Here is a 22,681-nt window from a genome sequence, read left to right on the forward strand (position 1 = left end):
CTTCTTTTAGGGAGGAGGTTATTACGCAGATAAATTTTGTACTGGAACAGTCTTTAATATTCACTGATGTACATGCTCTTTTAAATTATTTACCTGCTTCATGGAAATTAACAAATGGTCAGTGTAAATAGATTCTCCATACCCTTTTCACAGGTAAAAGACTGATATTACAACATATATTGCTATGAATATACAAATCCATATACATATATTAACTCCCCCCCCAAGTTTTGTGAGTGCCCGTGGGCACCATATTCGGGACCCCTTCATGAGCACTATTGGAGGTGCCTGTGGCGGCCATGGCTCCTGTGGGCACTGTGTTGGGGACCCCTGCTGTACATGTTTTCTCTGATGAAAATTCTATTCAGTTCAATGGGGCTTACTCCCAAGTAAATGTGCATGGGATTGCAGCCTTAAACTGTAGATAATGAGTGTTTCTAGACTGATGGCTCCTGACATTATCAATCAAAATGCATTTGCGGGGTTCGCACATAACACTAACCCATAGTGTGGATTGTCATGTTGTGTAAACCTAGCTGTACTTACAAACCATGATTTGTCAACCCAGAAAGAGAACCCATGGTTTGTTGTTGGGTTGTGAACTCTGGGTTCTTTACACCATGCGTTGTTGTTTCGTGCAAACCCAGAACCATGGGTTTTGGTAGGCTACAGAGGCACCGGGCAAGGGTAGTAAACAAACAAACCCAGCTGCTCTACATGCCAGTACTACAACGCTGCAAAAGCATTTGGGATACAGGGAGGAAGCGGACAAAGACAGAGGGAAACAACCAACCAAGGGATTGAGAAAACAAACCGCAGTTTGTTCAATCATCTGCCAGACAAATCCTAGGTAGGGCAACAAGCCATGGGTTAACTGTGGGTAAATGTTATGTGTGAAACAGATCATTGTGGAACTATTCTATTTTTCCCTCTGTAATGGATTTTCACTGCTAAGAAAAAAGATAGAAGAAGCAATGGGGAAAAAGTGAATGTCTCTGTCTAGATTGGAATTCATGCCTTCTTGAGATAGCAAAAGGTGACTTTTAGAACCAGTGTATGGTAGAGAAAATATGCATGTGATACTACAGCACAGTTTTTCTTTTATCTTGTCATTAGGGCAGGTAGCACGTCTACTCATGCAGTGGCCATTCCACGCAATACTTTCCCTTCCACGCACACATTGTCTCTCTCAAAGCTACTGCAGAAACAACAAATGCTTTGACCACAATCCATTGCACTTGAATTGGTCTGCCAACAATGACAGAAGGCTGGTGTTTTCTTCTAACCCATTGTTTTCCCAAGCAGCTGTTTTCACTAGAACACCAATGCTGGGAATTTGATTAGGCTTTGCTTTCAGACCAGATGTGGTATAAGTCTGTCAATGGTAGAAGGCCCTATTAAGGGGGCTGAGTTACTGAGCAGGTGTTTTGACATAGGTGAGTTAAAAACCATTATTGACTTAGCTATGCTGCATATTAGCTTTGTGGCAAAGGCAGAGATGTTTAGCTATCATTCCCCTTCAGCAGGGCAGGTTTTGCATTGCTAGACATCAGCACTTCTGCAGGGTAGCTGAAAGACAATCCTTCTGCTCACTCATGGTTCTCCCTCCTTCACATGAACTAGCCTATCAATCTGCACCTTCATCTTATTCCTTTGTTACAGGATGGAACCCCTAACGCAAGGGTGTTGCACCTCTTTCAGCCTGAGGCCCGAACTCAGTTTTGGAGAAGCTGTTGAGTGCTGCATTCCAGTCATGAGTGAGGCAAAAGGGATGAGGCCCAAATGACCAGTATATTTTAACTGTAAGGTCTTTCTACCACAATTTCAGAGCAGCTGCAGAGATTCTGTTGAGAATCCAAGGGTCAGATCCAGAATAATTCTTAGAGGAGACCTATTGAAATCAATGGAACTTACTTTAGTCGAGACTAACTTTAAGTCCCACTGATTTCATAAGAACATAAGAAGAGCCATGCTGGATCAGACCAAGGGTCCATCTAGTCCAGCATTCTGTTCACACAGTGGCCAACCAGCTATCAACCAGGAGACCACAAGCAGGACACAAGTACAACAGCACCCTCCTGCCCATGTTCCCCAGCAACTGGTGTACATAGGCTCACTGCCTCTGGTACTGGAGGTAGCACAAAGCCATCAAGACTAGTAGCCATTGATAGTCTTTTCCTCCAGGAAGTTGTCCAGCCCCCTTTTAAAGCCATCCAAGTTGGTGGCCATCACTACACCCTGTAGTAGTGAATTCCATGGTTTATGTGCTGTGTGAAGAAGTACTTCCTTTTATCTGTCCTGAATCTTCCACCAATCAGCTTCATAGCATGACATCGGGTTCTAGTATTTTGAGAGAGGGAGAAAAAGTCTCCCCATCCACATTCTCCACACCATGCATAATTTTGTAGACCTCCATCACGCCTCCCCTTACCCTCTTTTTTCCAAGCTAAATAATCCCAGCTGTTGTAAACTTTTCTCATAGGGGAGATGCTCCCCTACAAGACTGTATTTCAGTGAGTCTTGTCTAAGTAAGACTAAGTCTGGGTCCATTAGCCATATGACAATGGGGCCAGCTCCTAGTCCACCAGTCCATGGTTAACATCAGAAGAAACTGAGCAGGGGGTAAGAGAATCTTCATTCAGGCAGCCATCCAAATAGTTGTGAGGAGCCCAGTTGCAGGATTGGATCTAGGGGCCCAGTGGACACAGGATTTGGGGCAAGAACTCGGAGCATGTGATAAACCAGAGACATAGAAAGAAACCAATGTCTAGGAGCAATTAAGACATCAGAACCAGAGATGAATGAGTTACATTTTAGGGGCACAGATCTAGAGAAGGGTACTTCAGATTTAGGGGTAAAGAGCTGTAGGGTCCAAGTAGCTAAGTAGTAGCTGTCCAAGTGAGGTCAGAATGCAGGCAGGTGGTCCATCGAGCTGATGACTGAAAAGGACAGTAGCTAAGTGAGCAAGGAGCTCTGGGTAGGGAGATTGGAGGATAACAGTGTGAGAAGGTCTTGAACAAGGATGGAATTAGGGAAGGAATGGTACTGAGGGGTGGTATCTTGACAGAGCCACAGGTGGAAGTAAGTTTAGGCAGGCAGGGTCTAGGATCAGAAAATAAGCAAAAAGGTGAGGTCAGAGTGGATAGGCATCCAACTTGCAACTTGGGGATTTTATGGTATTATTGTTTTATTTTAATTTGTTGTATACCACCTTGGTGATTATGAAGAGTGATGTGAGTGGAAGAGCACCTTCCTTGGTGAGTGGAAGAACAGTATAAAATATTACAAGCACATAAATAAAAGCTTTTCATAGCAGAGGTAAAACTCCTAAAGTAAGCTGGAAGTCATATTGTGAGCTCTGGCCAGTCAGATAGAATATTTTATTGCCAAGCAACATTCCTTAACCCATTTCAAATGGAACCATTCTTCCTTGCGGGAGGTGAGAGTTAAAATGTGTATGTGTAATTTCAGTCTAATCATAGAGCTTTTCTACACAAGACTGTTAAATCGGCTGTTAACCTGCTGTATCTGCTTTCAGTTTTGTCGCAGAATTGAGATCCCAGCGCTACATGAGGAGCGTTTCCTTTCCTGCTTTTCTGCTACGTAACCTCTAGGTGGCACTGTGGTATAGTGGAATAGCACAAATAGACATGTAAAAAAAGTGTTTTCTCTCACTTTTATAATTAAATACTGTGTTTTCCTTGGTCTGAAAAACAAACAAACAAAAAAGCCCTTGCTGAAAGTGCTCTTTAGACACAGAAATTAAACTGGAGGGTCACGATGTCATCTAAAGCAGGGGTCCCCAACCCCTGGGCCATGGGCTGTGACCTGTTAGGAACCGGGCTGTACAGCAGGAGGTGAGCGTATGGGTGTGCGAAACCCCCTTACCTTGGGTCCGCGGGGGCGGGGGAAGGTGATCCATCCCTCCCCCCCGGAATCCTCGCTGGCCCTGGCCAGCTCTGCTCCACGGCGAGTCTGCAGAGCTGCCGGCTGGCTCCGGCCACTCACGGACTTCCGGCCACTGGGACACAAATGGCGTCCGCATAGTGGATGCCATTTGCATCCCTGTTCCTGAAGTAATAGGCTACGTAAATCTTTATGTAGCCTATTACTGCAAAGAACACGGACGCAAATGGATCTCCCCAGTCTGTGGAAAAATTGTCTTCCACGAAACCAGTCCCTGGTGCCAAAAAGGTTGGGGACCGCTGATCTGAAGAACCCATAAATAACCGTGAGTAGGAAATGATGAGTGCACATTAAATGCCTTGTGTAGAAAAGCCCGTTGTTGTTGTTGTTCAGTCATTCAGTCGTGTCCGACTCTTGGACCATAGCACGCCAGGCCTTCCTGTCCTCCGCTCTCTCCCAGAGTGTGCTCAAGTTCATAGAAAAGCCCATACTCTCTTCCAATTCCACATAAAAAGCCAGACGCCAAACATGTAAAAGAGCTAAGCAGCATTTTATTCAGTTTTGCTATTCACAAATGCTTCCTTCATTTAACCTTTTCCTTTTGAGGAAGAACTACACAGCTTTCCTAAATGCATCAGGAATTGTGCTATTCTCTCCTCCTGCTAGCTTCTGCCTTCTACATCTGACCATTCGACATTTCCTCATGACCAATTGGGGCTTTGGATATTGGCCTTCCCGTGCCTCCAGAAAGAGTTCTTTCTCTTTCTGGGTCACTGTGCATTTCTTCCAGTATTTTTCCTTTTCTCTTTTCTTATTTGTCTAGAGGCACCTCTTAGTCTAGGAGCGAGGGGTGGGGGGAGGCCTGTGGCCCTCCAGATGGTGTTGGGCTACATTTCTCATCATCCTTGACCATTGGCTATGCTGACTGGGGCTGATAGGAGCTGGAGTCTAGCAACATCTGCAGGGCAACAAAAGCACACTTGGTTGTGCATTTGTGAGCATATCAATAGGAGCTATTATATAAACTATCAATTAAGCCATTAGGCTAAAACTTAAAACAGAACAAAACACCACCCCTTAACTAGTGGTTTTGGACAACAATGATACGTGTGAATACAGGAAATGCAACTGGAATCACTTTCTGCATTTATACATAATAATGTCAGAACTGGGAACTCGTGTATCTTCCTTTGTGGAGATGTGCATTCTGTCTTTGAATGGGGAGCACATTTGTCCCCGTGTGGAGGAGGCAGATGAGTTTCTGGATTGGACATTAATGATATGCCCCTATGTAGAAAGTGCAAATCACCCTGTATTTGTGCATGACATTAATGCCTACAGCCACTCCACCTTTCGTGTATCAAAACAGAACCTTATAAAGGATGATATATATAAATACGGCCTAGACAAAAGAAAGGGCCAGGGTTTACAAATCTTCCTAGCCTGGGAGACTGTGGGTTCCAAGGTTTTCACACAAGAGCAAGCCAGCCCTTCCAGTTCATGAACCATGAGACAAGAGAGAGGCTGAATGGATATGGAGCATGTTGTGATTTCAGCTGGTGACTGCACATTGCTTTTGCTGTGCTGTGTACACACTGGAAGAATTGTCTGAACTACAGTTTGTGGAGATAATAAAAGGAGGGAAAGCTTTGCCACGTGAAGCCTGTGATTTTGTGTTTAGAAGCAGCCATGTCAAAGGCCTTGCAACAACATTCACAGCAGATTCTAGCAGTTGTAGAACTGTTTTGGAGGCAAGATCTTGGGGGGAGAGGAATGGATGAAGAAGTATAGCCTTTGGGGAAGGCTATACTTCTTTCATTTTCTGCTTTGCCTTCTGCTGTTTATCCTGCTTCCCTTTATGAAAATTTTGCCCCTTCAGAATCATGCTGGGAAATGGAGACTCCAGAATAGAGAGACAATTTCAGAAACGGCAGAGCAGAGAAAAGGAGAGAGCCATAATTCCACTGCCTCTGCCTCCTCTTCCCCTTTCTCTTTTCATGCTCGCTATCTCCTCCACACTGCCCAGTCCTTGTTTGGTCTTGTTCCTCCCCCGATCCCCATCCCCAATACCTACCTGTACCTCTCTCTCTCCCTCCTTCCTAAACTTCTTCTTTGCCCCCATTCTTCCTCCTCTGCCCAACTCTCCAGCCCTCACTCCTCTCATCACCTACCCATCATTTTGGCACACACACACATCCCCCAAACAGATTTTTGCACCACTTTATTTTTTAATTTAATTTATGGAGGTAATTACGATTGATGAATGAGGCAATTACTGGAAAGGGAATTCGTTAAATTTTGGAGCAGGATCTGGGTGGAAAGTGGGAAATTAACTGGGGGTAATTTGCCCTTGGCTTGTGTTTGCATTAGTGCTGTGTCAGATTTTTTGAAACTCCATTTTGGTGCAAGCTTTGCCATTTTTAGAGGGCTCATGTGTCAAAGGGCTCATGGAAAAAAAAAATATTGATCACTCTTTTTTGTGCTGTTTTTCATACCTGTTCACAGCCATTGCAAATTAATTGAAATTGAAGAACTAATGAACTGGGGAAGATGGGGTGCAACTTAAATAACTTATTTTAATGGGAGTGACCTTGATGGGAATTAATTGCCTTGCTTTGACTTCTATGAAATTTAAATAAATCCTACTAGTAATTATTTCTAAATGCGCAGATATACATATGAATTAGCATATGCAAATTTTATGTAGATTTGTGTCCTATGGGCCCGTGCCTCTGAAACTTTAAGTGCTAAGCAATGCCCCTGTTGCCATTTTAATTAATGCTCCTTTGTTCTCTCTTGTTAGAGTGGATCAGTGATAAAGTGGTGCTCAGTGTGTCTTCTTTCCACTGTGTTTTGGTCCTATAAGAAGCCCCATCACATGTGATTACAGCACTATGACGCTGGGGTGCCCTTACTACAATTCTAGCAATTTAGGAAATGGGTTGGGATGAGCCTCAAGCAGGGGGAATTATAGTGCCCAATCCTGTCTACAACAAGGCCTACATTTCCTAAGACTACCTGGGTATAGCAATCACTTTGAATCAATTAAGTAACACATTTTTACCCTGCTCTTTACCCTAAAGGGTTCCCAGAGTGGCTTACAGATCAACAAAAAACAAGACAGCCCCAGTCCTCAGGCTTGCAGTCTAAAGAAAGATACAAAAAGGAAACTGGAGGTGAGGGAGGAGGAAAAACCCAAGTTCTTAAAGTTACATTTCTTATAACTACCAGCTAAGATGGAAACAGTACAGGTAGCCTGATGGATTGTCTACTGCTAGGTGACAGATGAGAGAGAAAAGAAGAGCATAGTATTGTGTATCCTATTACCCAGTTCCATCATGTCATCTATTCTTCCTGAATGAAACTACATAACAGCCCCACCTTTTTTTTTTACTATAAGTCACAGTATTCACAAAGTTGTATACTGTAATCCACCAAGCCTCCATGGAAGGCCTCTGAGCCCAGGAAAGCCAAGATTGCTCAAGGCTTTGGCAGTTTTGGGGTACCCATTCAGGATGCTGGAGAAATTCGAGATGAACTAAAATGAGCTTGGATTTCTAAGAATTCGACCTGTGGAATCCGCTGCAGAGCAACCTGCTCAGGCCACGCAGAGTCCATGGAATTTCAGGGTCTTTTTTAATTTCCCAAAATTTATGCATATTTATTTGTAGGAAAACATACAAGTTTCTTCGGAGGAAAGGTTGAATGGAATGGGGGACAATACAGTAAATGTTACATACTAAGGTAAATTCTGTAAATTGTTAAGAAACCTCTTATGTTTGTGTATTTTTCCGCATGACGGAAAAAAATTGCATCTGTCTGTGAGTGGAACACAAGGCGCCTGACAATCTGCAAAACACAGACGGAACAGTCCACACATCCCTAGTACCCATAGTTGGCCTACTAGAAGATACTGCCTTGCTTACTCTGGCATGATCCAACCAAAGTTAAGCACGTTTCAGTTCCAGGTTTCAGTGATGGAAACATCATGTGATTTATTCAACAGGACAAGAGAGAGCGTTAAATTTGGCCCTTTATGACTTCGCCTCAGAGCAGAGGGGCAGAACCCCCATCAATAACACTTTCTGCATGACCTCGCTCTCTCCCATTCCCACAGTCATGAAGGTCCATGGATAGAGGTGTTGACCATTTCATTCACCATGCAAATCCATTGATGAAGACATGGAGTGTATTGTGCTGCTGAAACTTGCTGAGCTTGGTTGAATAGGTGCCAGAGATTAATACCACATACATTCACCATTGATTTGACAACAATGATATTATACGCCCCAAGCACTGATGGGATTTGTTCAGTGTTTGGGACATGGGCTCTGAGGTGGAAAAAAGGGATAGCTAGTAACTTTTTAAGCCCCTTTGGCTGCACCCAGGCAGACTGTTGACATTATATAAATTCTTTTGATAAACTAAATATATGGGCCTTTGTATAAAGAGAGCTGATATTTATTTTTTTCCAACATACAGCTGAAATGGAAAAACTGTTCTAAACTAAGGCACAAACGGTGAAATAAAATGAATCCCACCAATTTCAGATATGGAGGCAAGAGATACAGGAAGGTACCATTATATGTTGCAAAAGGCCAAGAATCAAGACAAGGTTAGCATTCAGGTATTTGCTCTTAAAAACAGCAGGTGATATAACCTATGAGATGGAAGATGGAAAACCCACACTGACTAGGGCTTAACATTCAGTAATTTCTCAGTTGACACTACAGTTAATAATGGAATTGATCAATTTAAAATTGGGTTTAATTACAAATGGCTTATATCTCTATGATGGAAGGGCTGCAGCTCAAACAATGACTAGTTCATATCTTATTAACTGATTATTATATAGAACCATCAGAGTACACAGTGCTTTACAGTGGGGTGGGCAGACCTCTTAGATCTACTTTGTTATTTACTAGAATCCCAAGATCCAGCAATCAGAGTCAGGTGCAAAAAGACATCCACTTAGAATTAAAGAACAGGGTGACTCTGAGCACGTTCTGAGCCAAGGAATTTGTTTTCAGCACCAGAACTGAACTGAGCTTACCGTCCTTCCACACAAAAGCCCACTCCTGCTTTTACCCACAGGCTTTCTTCATTTTAGCAACCTAATTTAGGTGGGGAAAGTCTTTTTGTTGTTGCTTTTGCTAAACAACTGGGAATTGGAAACCCTTGCCAATCTACAGCAAATCACCCAGAGATCTACCAGAAGATCGAGATCTATCAGAAGATCGTGATCTACTTTCTGCTCAACCCTGCTTTACTGGGTAATATAAGCAAGAAAGACAAGTTCCTACCCAATGGAGAGTACAGTCTAAATGTCAGCCTTAGCTAGAGAGGACGCAGCAGAGGGAACAGGTCCCTTCATGAGATTTGTGGCACTCAGTTCTTTGGCCTTCTCTGTGCTTCAGACTTTTGTGATGTGGGAGCAGCTCTCTCTACTGAGATCAATCAAGAAGAGGCCTTCTAGATGAGAGGTGAATTGGTCCCACTGAAGATAACCAGGGCTGCATCTATATGGCACCGCTTTGACCCCACCCCACCCTGTCGCAACTACGCAGTGTTTTGGCTTCGAGTCAGCATGCCCTGTGATACACTCGCAATGTACTGTGCGCTTCCCTTACAGACTTGCCATGCCCTTTGGGGGGGGGCATTTTACTGAAATGTGCAGCTGTGCAGTCCCGCTAGTGTGGGAGTGTGACAGTTCAGTGGCTATTTTGTATTTGAGGGGCTGTGCTGTGTCTTTCAGTCCCTTTTTAGGTAAAAGGTGAGTGCTCCTTCATTTCTGCACCATCAGTTTGTCAGTTCCCCAGCCTGAGACTCTTGCGATGGTTCGCACTCATGAGGGCGAATGCTACATGCCTAGCCATCACTCTGAAATGGTGGCTGGAGCAATGTTGGTCATTCCCCAAGACACCCTGCCTTGGTCCTTCTCTTGGGTACTTAGTCCACAACCGTTGCGAAGATACGAAGCTGCAAAACTGTGTGAAAGTGTGATTAAATAGATGAAAACGCCCCTCTGTGCCTCTGTAACTGCGCAGCTGTGAAGGGATGGGGGAGTAAAGGGGCATCACAGAGTGATGCAGTCACTACGCACACCTACAACACGCCCACTGTAAGATGCAAAGTCAGTTTGGGGAAGGAACAGACAGCCTGTAATCGTGGGGGAACCCGTAGCAATCCCCCAAATCACAGTAAAACGACTCCTTGGAACTCTGCTTTTTCCGGGCAAAAATCATGGATGGCTGCAAAGTCACAACTGTGTCATCTATCACAAGGGACCTCGACTCGCACCCACCCTGGAGTAAAAGCCCGGTGTAGATGGGGTCCAGTTCTAAATAGCCCCAATGGTTAAAGTTGGTTGTTGTGAGAAAGTTCCATTGAAAACCATGGCCTGGATCCTAAGGTAACATAAGATGTTTCCTGTCCTGTCACCTCCCCGCCCCCACCCCTGTAACCACCTACACCACCAAACATTTCTGGAAAGTTGGGGGCTCTCCTGAATTATTTTGGGTAATTCTCCCCTCCTCAGCAGTGGGTGGTTGCATATCACCCCATATTGTTCAGGAGCCCTGCTCCCCGGCCCTCCAGAAAGTCTTTTGGGGGTAGGGATGGGGGCTTCAGGGGAGAGGAAGGGACTAGACACTTTTCTTCCATGAATTTCCTTAAGTTAACCTTTCTCCCTTTGCATATTTTCCTTTGTGCTGGAGCAGGTGTGGAGAATGTGTTGCCCTCCAGATATTCTTGGACTTCAAGTCCCATCAGTCCCAGCCAGCATAGCCAAATGAGAGGGGTGAGGGGAGTTGCAGTCCAACAACATCTGGAGGCCACATGTTCCTCATCCCTGTGATGGAGGAAGGAGTGAGCAAAGGTAGCGAGGGGACAGCTGAGAGATGATGCCAGGTCAGAACCATGATGGCTGAATCCCAGGGTTGGCACAGGAGTTCTGTCCATGTGCATTTTTGTGTCCTCCTAAGGCAGGGGTGGACAACTTGTGGCCCTCCAGATGTTTTGGCCTACAACTCCTAATCATTGGCTATACTGCCTAGGGCTGATGAGCATTGTAGGCCAAAACGTTTAGAGGGCCACAAGTTGCCCATCCCTGCCTTAAGGGGACATTTACACGGCATCTTCTCTTAGTTTTGGTTTGGTGCTTTAGTGCTAAACTGAATGTGCAGGAAGAGGCACCCTTCCACATATGCCAACACCGTGAGTTCCACTGGGGTGCTTGGTTACCCTGCATTTGTTCCACGCTTGTTGACTACAATGTAAACAGGCAGGCTAAAGGCTCCAGATAGGTCATGGAGTCAGATGGGCAATAAATGTTCTTCCTGATGCTATTCAAACATCTTCATTTGTACATATATGTCATAAGTTGAGGTGGGGGCGACGGATTCGCCCCTGGTGCAGTGTTAACTATTTGAACACAGGCTCCTGTTTTGCCTGCACTGACTCTCAAGTGTAGATATTTGTCAAGTGTCTACTAGCTCTACTTCAGCTTAGCACTGACCTACCCTAAATCACTAGTGGGGTGGGGGTAGCACATAAGAAAATTGCATTCTACATATAAACGTCTGCACTGCAAATAGATCCTGAAACAGGATGGCAGGGGCTGCTCAGGGATGCAGAAGGAGGGCAGCTATTTACACATAGCTTTGGAACAGGTGCGGTGGATGTATAGACTAGATGGACAACACAGGTGTTGTTTCTGGTATTCAAGGCAGCCTTGATAGTACAAGGCTAGCATCTGTGTGGGAATGAACAAAACACATGATTTTACTTTAAGGTTGTGTGGTTTTTTTGATAATATGTTTGTGTTCTTACTGACTTCATTTAACAAACATTACAGTAGTAGATTCTTGATACCCAGCCCAATTTTAAAGAAACTTGTCACAAAATCTTGTTTTATTTCCTTCCACAGACTGCACCAAACCAACCTCCCTGGCAAATATGCTGTCTTTCCATTGCTTTCAAGCTAAAATAAAACATATGTAATCCTCTGTAAAATATTTGCTTCAAAGGAATTTATCCCCCTCACCTTCTTGGTCTCAGGCAAGGACCAAACAAATCTGCAGGTTAAAAAAGGCTAGGAAATTTCAGTTTTTAGAACAGTTCCACAGCAGTGTCGATGAAAATGGTCTTTTGGAACTGCTTGCCTAGGCGAAAACAACAAAGTGCCCCGTGGCACCTTAAAATGAACAAATTCTGGCATAAGCTTTTGTTGTCACTGTCCACGTCATCAGATGCAAGTGCACAGTATCCACAAAAGCTTATGCCAGAATAAATGTGTTTGTCTTGAAGGTGCCTCAGGGTGCTTTGTTGTTTTTGCTGCAACAGGCTAACACGGTTACCGCTCTGGAAATTGCCTAGGTGAGGGCTGGTGTTCCCTACAGCTGGGCAGCAGTAGGTGACACAACACCCTGCTGTATCCACAGAGTGCTGCAGACCAGCCAGCTGCTGTTCACAGGTATCTGGCACTGATTCTAACCAGACTGTCATTTTCAGGTCAGCCCCTTCAGTTTCTGCTGACCAGATTGGCCATCATCATGAGATCATGACTTTCCAGAGAAATCCCACTAATGCTTTCATTCTGTGAAGTGGTATATATAGAAGGAAGTTTCCTACAATGCCACTGTGCAGTTCAGCAAAGACCTCACTGTCATCAAAGTGACTGCACTTTCTTCTCTCCACCGCCAAGCTCACAGCAGCAGAGACCATGGATATTACCATTCAACACCCCTGGTTCAAACGGGCTCTTGGACCTTTAATTCCAAGCCGTTTGTTTGACCAGCTTTTCGGAGAAGGTCTTTATGAATATGATCTCCTGCCTTTGTTTTCCTCCACCATCAGCCCACACTACAGGCATTCGCTCTTCCGCACTATTCTGGAGTCAGGTGTTTCCGAGGTAAGATTCCCATTCCTGAATATGTTGATTAAGCTCTTTTAAAAAGCTGTTTGTAACTAACAGTAACAAACCACCAGGGACGTTGCATGATTTAATCAGTCTAATTCACCCCTAAATAGAATAGGGTAGATAGTTTAGATGCCCTAAAAGGGCAATGCCAAGCAGATCTTGTTATCACTTAAACAAAGGCAAAACATAGTTTAGGCATTTGGTGATGGAAGTTAAAGAGAAAGAAGCAGAATAAGTATACTGCATTTGTTCTTAACACAGGGAAACATTTGTTGAATATCTGAATGGTGTATGTGTGTAACGATCTTATATGAAAGCAAATCTCTGTGTGAGTTACATTCATAATCAAACCAGGGGGTTCTTTCAAATGTGTAGCTAGAAGTAATTCACACTGAAGTATTAGCATTTTGCTACCTTTTAAATGTGCTATTTGCTGGCTTCTCAGGAAGAATAGTCTACAGGCTATCCATAAAGACAAAGTGATGCTCCCCAGACCATGTGTTTAGAACAATTAGATCTGAAATGTCATCCTGTTTTGTTTTGTTTAGTACTGTTACTGTGCATGCATGTGTTTTTAAAGTCCTGAGGGCAAGTTGCAACAATTGCTAAGTGTTCTAATTACACTTGGTTTGCTGTGCACAAAGGAACAAATAATTCATAAAACAAATAAATGCTGAAATGAAGCTGAATAGCACAGTTATCATAGTGTGAAGTGAAGAAGCATAATGATAAAGTGCATTGCAAGCCACTTTAGTCAAGCACATATATACATCCTAATTTTCCCTCTAGCTCCATAAGCTTTTCAGTCAATAGTCCTTAGAGTTTTGTTCCACTGAAGTGTGAGTAAAACTGCCTTAGAACACTGTGCTTCGGGTGCTTCCAGATGGACAGCTTCTAGTGTTACCAGTCAAAAGGCATTGTGCAACTATTCCATCTTTCCCTCCTTAACAGATTTTTGTGGAAAGAAAAAAACAAACAGAAGAAATGGTGGAAAAACATGGGAGAGTTACAGATGGAAAACAATGACATCTACACCCCTCATAAAATAACATGCATGAGGCAGAGTGATTGCACAATACAAAAGCCTTGTCTAGAAGCTATAGCTGAATTTGTTTATGGGCTGAAGACTTAAAATTCTCTCCCACTTTTCAAATAAGAAACCCATTTGAAAACTGAAGTTAGTAAAAAGGCTTCCACTATAACAAGCCTTGATAATTTTGCCATTACAAGTCATTTTGCAGGGAGTATAATCAATATAATCACAGAGAAAATATGATTTAAGAACCACTTTGTTCTTTAAATAATCACCTAGTCATGGCAACAGTTTGAATGTTAAGTTTCTCCTCATTTCAATTTCAGGTGAGATCTGACCGGGACAAGTTTACAATCTTCTTGGATGTAAAACATTTCTCCCCTGAAGATTTGAGTGTGAAGGTCATTGAAGACACTGTGGAAATCCATGGCAAACACAATGAGAGACAGGTTAGGAGGAGGGACAAGTGCAAATTACTCAGTTGAAACAAATAACATTTTTCATTCCTCTAGTATTAATATCTGCTATTTAGCAAGGTATTTGGCAAGCATCTGCTCTAGGAAAGATCAAACATGGGGTTGTTATGATACTGTTAGGGTCAGGGCTGGTACCAATGGGTGGAAATTGCAGGAAGTAGATTTTAGCTGAACATGAGGAGAAACTTCCTAACGGTAAGGGCTGTTCAACTTCCTAACTGTTCAAACTTCCTAATGGTAAGAGCTGTTCAACAGTGGAACAGACTGCCCTGGGATGTGGTAGGCCCCAGTGGAGGCTGGTGGCTCCAGTGTCAGTGGGGCGACCAATCTGCTCTGGGTTTCAGCAGAACCAGTTGGAACTCTAAAGAAGCTATCCAAGGTGCACCTTAGATAGCTCCTTTAGAGTTCTGACTGAAACCCAGAGCGGATTCACCACCCCACTGACATCGGAGCCACCAGCCTCCACTGGTAGGGTCTCCTTTCCTGGAGGTCTAAGCAGAGGCAGGATGGCCATATGTCAGGGACACTGTAGTTGCATCCTGTGTTGCATTGAGCAGGAGGTTGGACCAGACGATTTCTAATATCCCTTCCAACTATATGATTCTAGGATGGATTTTCATCATTTTTCTCTCATCATGTATTCCATAACATTCAGATGATAGTGGGTACCACTGGGTAATGAGCTTTAATGAAATAATGTTGTATGAAGTGCCAAGAAAAGGTTTGTGGGTAATAACTCTGAAAAAGCATAGGTAGCTGTGTTGGTCCATAGGGGGTGAAGGGTAGAATCCAAAATCGACAGCAGAGTAATACCTTTATTAGGACCAATCAAAGCATCACAGAATAGTGAGCAAGCTTTCAAGTTCTTCAGAAGTCTTCACCAGGCTGGGTGTTAAGCAAAACCTGGGTGGTGGGCGTAGTGATGGAGAGAAAAAAAACTGGCTTGGCAGGAGGAGATTTGTAGAGGTAGGGTGCAATCCGATGCATGTTTAGACAGAAAAATGCTGGGAGTTGTAGGATTTCTTTCTGTCTAAACATGCATACGATTGCGCCTTTAATGGGATTAGCCTCTGTTGGGTGCTAACTGGTTGCAGGTTGCACCAAGGCTGTTGGGACAAAGAAACAACTATGACAGATACATACCCCTTTGTGTGTGTGTATTTCTGGAAAATATAAAATCTAGGAGAACATGGGCAGGAGGGTGCTGTTGCACTCGTGTCCTGCTTGCGGGTGCCTCGTCGACAGCTAGTGGGCCACTGTGTGAACAGAATGCTGGACTAGATGGACCCTTGGTCTGATCCAGCAGGGCTCTTCTCATGTTCTAGTCTTTACTCAGATCTGTCTCAGGTTCAGAACGAAAGATACAGGTTCCAGAGAGCAGAAGTAGAAAAGAAACAAGGCAGTCTGACAGCCAAACGACACATAACCTTAACTGTGTAGTTCTGTGTAGTCCCTTGAGTGTAGTTTTTTTCTCATCAATTGCCAGTGCAGTTCTGGACTTGGGCCCTAGTGTGGTGCGGTGGGGGCTTTAAGTCTTTGCCCCCTACAGTGGTCCTGATCCTGATCAGCCCCCTCCCCACGCCTGCCATTTGCATTGCAAATGAAGCCCCCTTTGAAACAAATGGGATCTTACTATTATTTTTGCAAGGCAAATGGCAGCTGTGGGCCTGCTGATTTAGATCCGGACCACAGCAGGGGCAAAGCATTAAAGCTCTCTGATGCCCATCCTGGGTCCCAATCCAGATCAGGGGCTCCATACTAGCAATGTATACAATCCTTCCCCCCGCCCCACTACCCTGCATTCAAGGGCATAACTATGTGGCATCATGTGTAGTTTTGCCCATATATCAGCAAAACTGGAGATTCATTTTATGTAGCATAGTAGGTAACAAGTCAATAGGAGTGAAACTGGGTAGCAATACCTAGTGGTCAATAGCTCTGACTCAACTGTGAAGACTGAGCTTTTATAAACTAGCATGGATAAGAAGTGTTAAACAAAATATAACAAGGAGCAAGCGCCCTTAGGCTAGGGAATTTGCCCCATCTGAAACAGAAAGGCTTCAAAGATGGAAAAGTTAGGCATGGCCAGCCTAAAACTCTCTGCTGCCTGAGGTGGAACAGCTAATATCTGTTAAGGTGCATAGTAACCAAGGCTGGCCAAGCTATTTTGGCACCTGAGGCACAAAATCCCACCCCCCAGTCCCTGAAAGTGAAAATGGAATAATAAGTTAAATAACTATTTGCTGCCCTTTCATGACACCCCAAAGCAGCTGCTTGAGGCAGCTACCTTACTGTCTAATGGTAAGGCTGGCCCTGAAGTCAGGAATATCTACAGGGCCTAGAACAGGGCTCAGTGACAAGGAGCAGAATCTTAGTCTTGTACCTGGGATTCCTCTTTAGGTCTCAGCTGAAGTAGCCTTTGACAAGTCACTCACCCTCCCTTCTCTATTCTTAACATTAAAACAATTATTACTTCTCTCACAAGACTGTTGCAAGCATAAAAAAGGAATTATAACACAGCCAACACTCAAAATGCTGGGGAAAGCGGCAGGAGTAATGGCACTACATCTCCAAAGACAACGGCAACTATTTATTTTGACTTCACGACTTGATAAACAAAGACACTAAATCACAATCAGTGTATGTTTGTTTGTACGTAAGTAAATAGATAAAGAAAAAGAAAAGAAAGAACTACCACACGAGGGAAAAAAGTTTGTTTGCTCTGCTAGTTTTCTACTTGCAGAGATTTTTTCCAGCCGAGGGTGGAGGGGACATTCAAAAATGTGATCCAACACCTGCAGTCTGAAATTATGCAGTCTATTTTACCACCTCAGAACTCTGCTATCTTATTACTACCTCATTCTGTTGCTTGTATTGATCAGGCCTTAACTCTACCATCTTATTGCCCTTAATGGAATCAATGCAGTGCAGGATTTATCCAGGCCTGGCCTTGCCATGCAGCAGGGTGAAGCAACCTGCTTCAGGTAGCACCACGATGAGGGCAGAGAACAGATGGCAGGAACTGGTGTCAGAATTGTGCATGCAGACTTTTTAAAGTGTAGTGTAAGTGGGGTGCTATTTGGGCTCCACTTCAGGCAGCAAAATATCTTAGGCTAGTGCTGGATTTAGCACTGAAAAGCAAGGACAAGTTCCACAATAATTTGACTGTGTCCAGCCAACTTTCCTCAGAAAGAAGAACAGGAGCAATTGCCTACCACCTCCAAGGAAGATACAATAAGGAGGAATTAATTAAAACTATTGGAAGGCAGATTTACATCAAAGATTAGGAAAGTGTGCTAATGTACTGTTGCTTTTTGGGCTAGTCTGTGATAATATTATCTGTCTGAAGAGGTTTTGGAATCTAAAAATGTTAAAGGAAAAACATCAGCATTTGTTGGGAATGTTTTACATGTAAGGCCTCTGAATCTAGAAAAGGGGACTGGATGCACATTGGTCATTTCCACCTCTACAGTTCTGTTACGCTGGCTCGATAATTAGGTCTAAGCCTATTAATTGCCTTGTGGAGAGAGACACGATCATGTACCTCACACTTCAGTGCCACTGATTTCTTTTGTCTCTTCTCAGGATGACCATGGCTACATTTCCCGCGAATTCCATAGGAGGTACCGCCTCCCTTCCAATGTGGACCAATTGGCCATCACCTGCTCCCTGTCTGCTGATGGCATGCTGACCTTCTCTGCTCCCAGGGTCCAGTCCAACATGGACCCCAGCCACAGTGAGAGACCCATCCCTGTATCCCGTGAAGAGAAGCCAACCTCGGCTCCGTCTTCTTAGGTTGAACCCGCTGCTGCTGAAGCATCCAGGCTGTCACTGCTTGCAGGCCTCATTCACAGAGCCATTACACAGATATCATGAATATCTAGAAGGGTTTCTTTTTTTGTTCTAATTTTTCTCTTGGATGGAATGAGAGGCTGGGCGAGCAGCTGGAGGGCTTTGAAGTTTAAGCTTACGAAACATGTGTGATGTCAGGATGACATGAAAGATGAAGCACGCTGCAGAGCTGAGGTACTTGCTGAAATGGTCCAGGTGCTGTGCTAGATTCGGTAACATCTGCCAAACCCCAAGCATGGGGCCGGCCAGCCAGCCAATGTTAGCTCTCAATGCATTTGGTGCAGCAAAAAGCAACAGTACAGGCTTGTTCTATTCCTAAAGTAATTAAGAGGCAGAAGCAAGTGAGAGCTAAGCTGATTATTATGAGGGCTGGGGAAGGGATGGGTGGCACTTGTGATGAGGGTTGCGAACCCTTTAAAGCAAAAGGAAGAGGAACAACAACACAAAGCATTTGGGAGCTGTAACCTTTTTTTTTTTCAGCAAAGCTTTTTTTTTAAGTATATCCATTTACGACATCCACTACAGTGTCATCTTTTCTTCGTGACAACTGATGCAAGGGCAATCACGTCTCTCCATTGTCTTTGTAGACCCTTCGGGGGTCCTTCACATTGCTGAGGCTTCAAACTTCTACCGAGCTCTCTTCCAGGCCTGCGTATATCACACCACCTCTCTTAATCTTGCTGTAATTCTAACATAGCCCCACCTGTTTTACTGATATCTGGTACGCAATCTGAGAACTCAGTCAGTGGCAGTCAATAAAGAAAAACATGAAACAAGCAATGTGTGTCGTTGATTCCTTCTCCTCTCTGTTCATCCAAGAGATTTGCTGTTTTAAAAATAAGGAGGAAATGTATACACCACCTCTTGGTTCTCCCAAGGCTGTCCATTTATTTTATAAAACCAAAACAGCAAGGTATCTGCTCTTTAGTTTCTTTTTTTTTCTAGGAACACAATACTCAGTATCAGTTTTCAGTAGGGTGGCTGCTTGCACATCACCCAGAAAAAAGAAATGTTTCACCAAAAGAGAGGATGAAAGAGGACACATATCTGCGTAATATTAGCATATACTCATTTCTATGTATAGAAGCAAATTTAGAAATAATTACTATAATTTAAATAGAAATACAATACATCTCACCAGAGTGGGGAAGACTGACCAGGTGAGCTGTGTGCCTGCTTGGTCCGCTGGGACATCCCACATCAGCCTAAAATCCTGCATTTAAAACAGGGCTTTCTGCTTCCGTTTTAAATGCAGGATCACCACTGACTCCCTTTACATGCGCTTCCTTTCCCCCCTCCCCTTTCCCCCTCCTTCTCCCCATATCTGAGTCTTTCATTCTCTTTCACTGATCTTGCTCCTCTTCTTGCCGCTTTAACTGTTTTCATGGAGGAAACTGAAACGGAACACAACAGGGTAATTTGATAGCTCATTATCTGCGATGTATTTAAAAACAGAATAAAGGACATTTAGTGCAGGAGACGCCCTGGAGGGTCACGGTGTCATGTAGGGAGCCCGCAAACATCCGTGAAGGAGCAATCTCAATCGCAGAATAAAAGCCCTGTGTGAAGGAGCCCCAAGTGTTGATGATGTGCCACTTCAAGACTCCTCCCTGCTGTCCCTCCTTCTGGTTCTTTAAACTGGACTTGGACTAGACAGCCCTTCAAATAGAGGACACCTTCAAACAGAGGATGGTCCTCTCTAAAGTAGGACACATGAATACCCTAGTTTTCAGAGAAAATAAGAAAGATTTTGTTGATGTTATAAAACAAGACAAAAACAAGGGGAAACAACTGCAAAACTATTAAGAAAGATACCTCTGAGCTGCAAAATAGGAAGAGATGTTTAAACTTCTTCCTAGTTGTCATACCAATAAGAAAGGCCTCATGCACTCATATGAAATGAAACAAAGTAATTACATTTAATAGTTTATTTTATGTATTTATTTTTAACTTGGGGCAACAAATAGAAATTAATGCTGACTATAGTTTAATACAAATGCAGTGTGCTGAAATACTTGTCGCTTATAGTCATACAAAGATTAGTATGAAACAAAACTATGTACAAAGACAAACTTATTTTGGAAGCACCTAATTATTATGTCACAAAGGGTCAGAATACTTCCTAATTCACATCCCCACTAACTATGCATCTATTGTTTAGTAGTCTTTTAACTGTGATTTGCCTCAGGAAACCTGTACAATTTTGGGGGTGGGAGGAACTGCTGTGAAAACCTGTTGACATGATTTTCCTCTAATACACTTCAGTTCAGAAAGTTCAGACAATGTTTTGACTTCTAAAGATAGGTACCTTCAGACATTTATTCTGCAATATTAGCCTGAAAAAAAAGGAAGATTTGCATTAGGTATCAAAAGCTAAGCACCAAAAGCAAAGATTCTAAACAAGAGATTATAACAATTGTGGAAATTACTATGACATGGAAGTACTTTAAGGCATATTTTTGGGTAGAGTAGATAGAAACTGATGGGGGGCGGGTTATAAGGAGAATTTAAAACAAAAATTACATCAGATTTTTAAAACTGCAATTGGATTTTTTTTAAACCCATAGTTATATTCAACTCCCTAAAAAAACTGTCTTAAATTGAAATCTGAATTAAATAAAGTTTTAACTTTACACACTCATAATCTCTTTAACACTGAAAAATCATCACCTTCTGTCAAACACATAGTTAAATTCTGCTTTTCTATCTAAAAGAGCAAGCCTTACAAATACAACACAATAGCTTCTGTATCATATGCATTATTGTACAGACTATGAATACTTAAGACTGGCACGAACATTTACCTTCCGTCTCATGGAAAAAATGCTGTTCTGTCCAATAACAACCAGCCCTTGTTTCTGGAAAGTTCTGGGCAATTAAACTCCAAGTTGCCCAGTGCCCTTCAAGGCCAGCCCTACTGTTGGGCAGAGTGAGACAGCTGCCTCAGGCAGTGCTGGAAGGCACCAATGGTAGCTCCTCCTGGCCATTCCCTCGGAGCTCCCCCCAACCATTCCCCCCTGTCCACAACAGGGCTGATAATTACTTGTCGCTGGTGTGACCTGATGGTTGTCTTGCCTAGTCTCCTTCTCCCAGTGCATCAAAAGCAGTGCTATCGGGAAATGTCCCTGACCAAGTAGGCAGGTGGAGAGCCAACCAGCCCAGGTGAGATACTGTAGTAGGCACTGTGCATGTGCATACATTGCTCTTTTCACATGATGTACACTGCTGCTGTGGGACTGCAGTATTTCTTTGAGTGGGCAGTGAGCAGGTTCCATGTGGAGCGGGGAGCAGACAGCAGCGAGGTGTTGGAGGACAGAGCTGTGTGCCACACAGCCTGTCCTGCCTCTCTGTAAGTTAGGCTGCTGCTCACAGATGCAGTGGATGCTGCTGCTCTGTCACCAGTGTTGAAGCAAGATTCAACAGCCAATCTGGTTGTACATGGAATGGGGGCAGGTGTCATCTTGTCCTTTGCCTCAGGTAGCAAAATGGTGGCATTGCATGTACAGAGAGGGACAAGCAGACCTTACTTTCACAATTGCTGTCCTGTCTCTTTGCAGATATAAATGCTATAGTGCCAAAGGCACATGGGTTGCATGACCAGAGGTTTGGTTAATGCTTCTAAGGTAAGCGAAAGGCTCTTTTAACTTGGAAATGTATTATTATAAGTAAAAATACTTAAGAGTATTTTTATCACACTCCTCAGCCAAAAAGGCTCCTGGTGAGACTTGCAAATAATCAATAAAAGAAGACAGTCCCTGCCCATAGGCTTACAATCGAAAAGACCGGATACATGAGGAAAAAGGAATAGGGAGGGAAAAATAAGTCTTTCAGTCAGCCTGGTGGAATGGCCCTGCTCTCCCTCTTATCAACCTCAGCCTGCTGGAATGGGTGCTGCTGGTGACAAAATGTATGTTTTAATTGTAGCAGCCAATTAGCACTCACATTATTCAAGAAATATATAAACTGGAAAACTGGAAACTTGATTTAAATCACCCCCTTTTTTTGGTAATTTTAATCACTGTTTTGAATGAACGTGTTAGTTGGCCACAAAACACGTTATCAAAGCCCATTCACCCCACTTCACTCTGCTTCAGTGGACTTCTTGTGGCTAGTTTGTGTGTCACATATTTTATGAACCATACAAATAAATCAGCCTTCCCCAAATTGGTGCCCACTAGATATGTTAGACTGCAACTCCCATTATTGGCAGCTACCATGGTCAATGGTCAGGAATTATGGGAGTTGGAATCCATCTGGAGGGCACCAAATTACCTAGCCCTTGCCTAAGAAAATTCCATTTTCAGGAGACATGAATACACTATTGCAGTAGGTAGGTTGGACTTCGTGGATCATGAGGCCTACTCCAATTGTATGAGCAATTCCGTTGTCTCAAGAAGTCTGGAACAGCCAGATAGCCAGTGTGGTATTGTGGTTATGCAGCATTTCCCAATCATGGATCCTCAGATATTAGACTACAATGCAAAACATCCCCAG

The 22,681-nt window shown here is 43.5% G+C and overlaps 1 protein-coding gene across 4 annotated transcripts in view; it reads left to right on the forward strand.

The window, feature by feature from the left end:
* CRYAA (crystallin alpha A) overlaps positions 1-18,965 on the forward strand; it is a 25,098-nt gene extending 6,133 nt beyond the window's left edge. Inside the window, exons 2-6 of one of the 4 annotated variants that reach the window (XM_084843836.1) lie at positions 6,990-7,082; positions 8,389-8,521; positions 12,418-12,817; positions 14,186-14,308; positions 17,921-18,965. In XM_084843836.1, coding sequence (XP_084699962.1) covers positions 12,629-12,817; positions 14,186-14,308; positions 17,921-18,130 — 522 coding nt within the window. In that variant the 5' untranslated portion in view covers positions 6,990-7,082; positions 8,389-8,521; positions 12,418-12,628 and the 3' untranslated portion in view covers positions 18,131-18,965. The remainder of the gene's footprint in view (positions 1-6,989; positions 7,083-8,388; positions 8,522-12,417; positions 12,818-14,185; positions 14,309-17,920) is intronic. The other 3 variants (XM_084843837.1, XM_084843835.1, XM_084843839.1) reach the window with 3 other exon arrangements.
* The last annotated feature ends 3,716 nt before the right edge of the window (positions 18,966-22,681 follow it).

This window comes from Heloderma suspectum, chromosome 3, assembly GCF_057233095.1.
Source record: "Heloderma suspectum isolate Gila_16-S chromosome 3, 16-S_ref, whole genome shotgun sequence".
Classification (NCBI taxonomy): Eukaryota; Metazoa; Chordata; class Lepidosauria; order Squamata; family Helodermatidae; genus Heloderma; species Heloderma suspectum.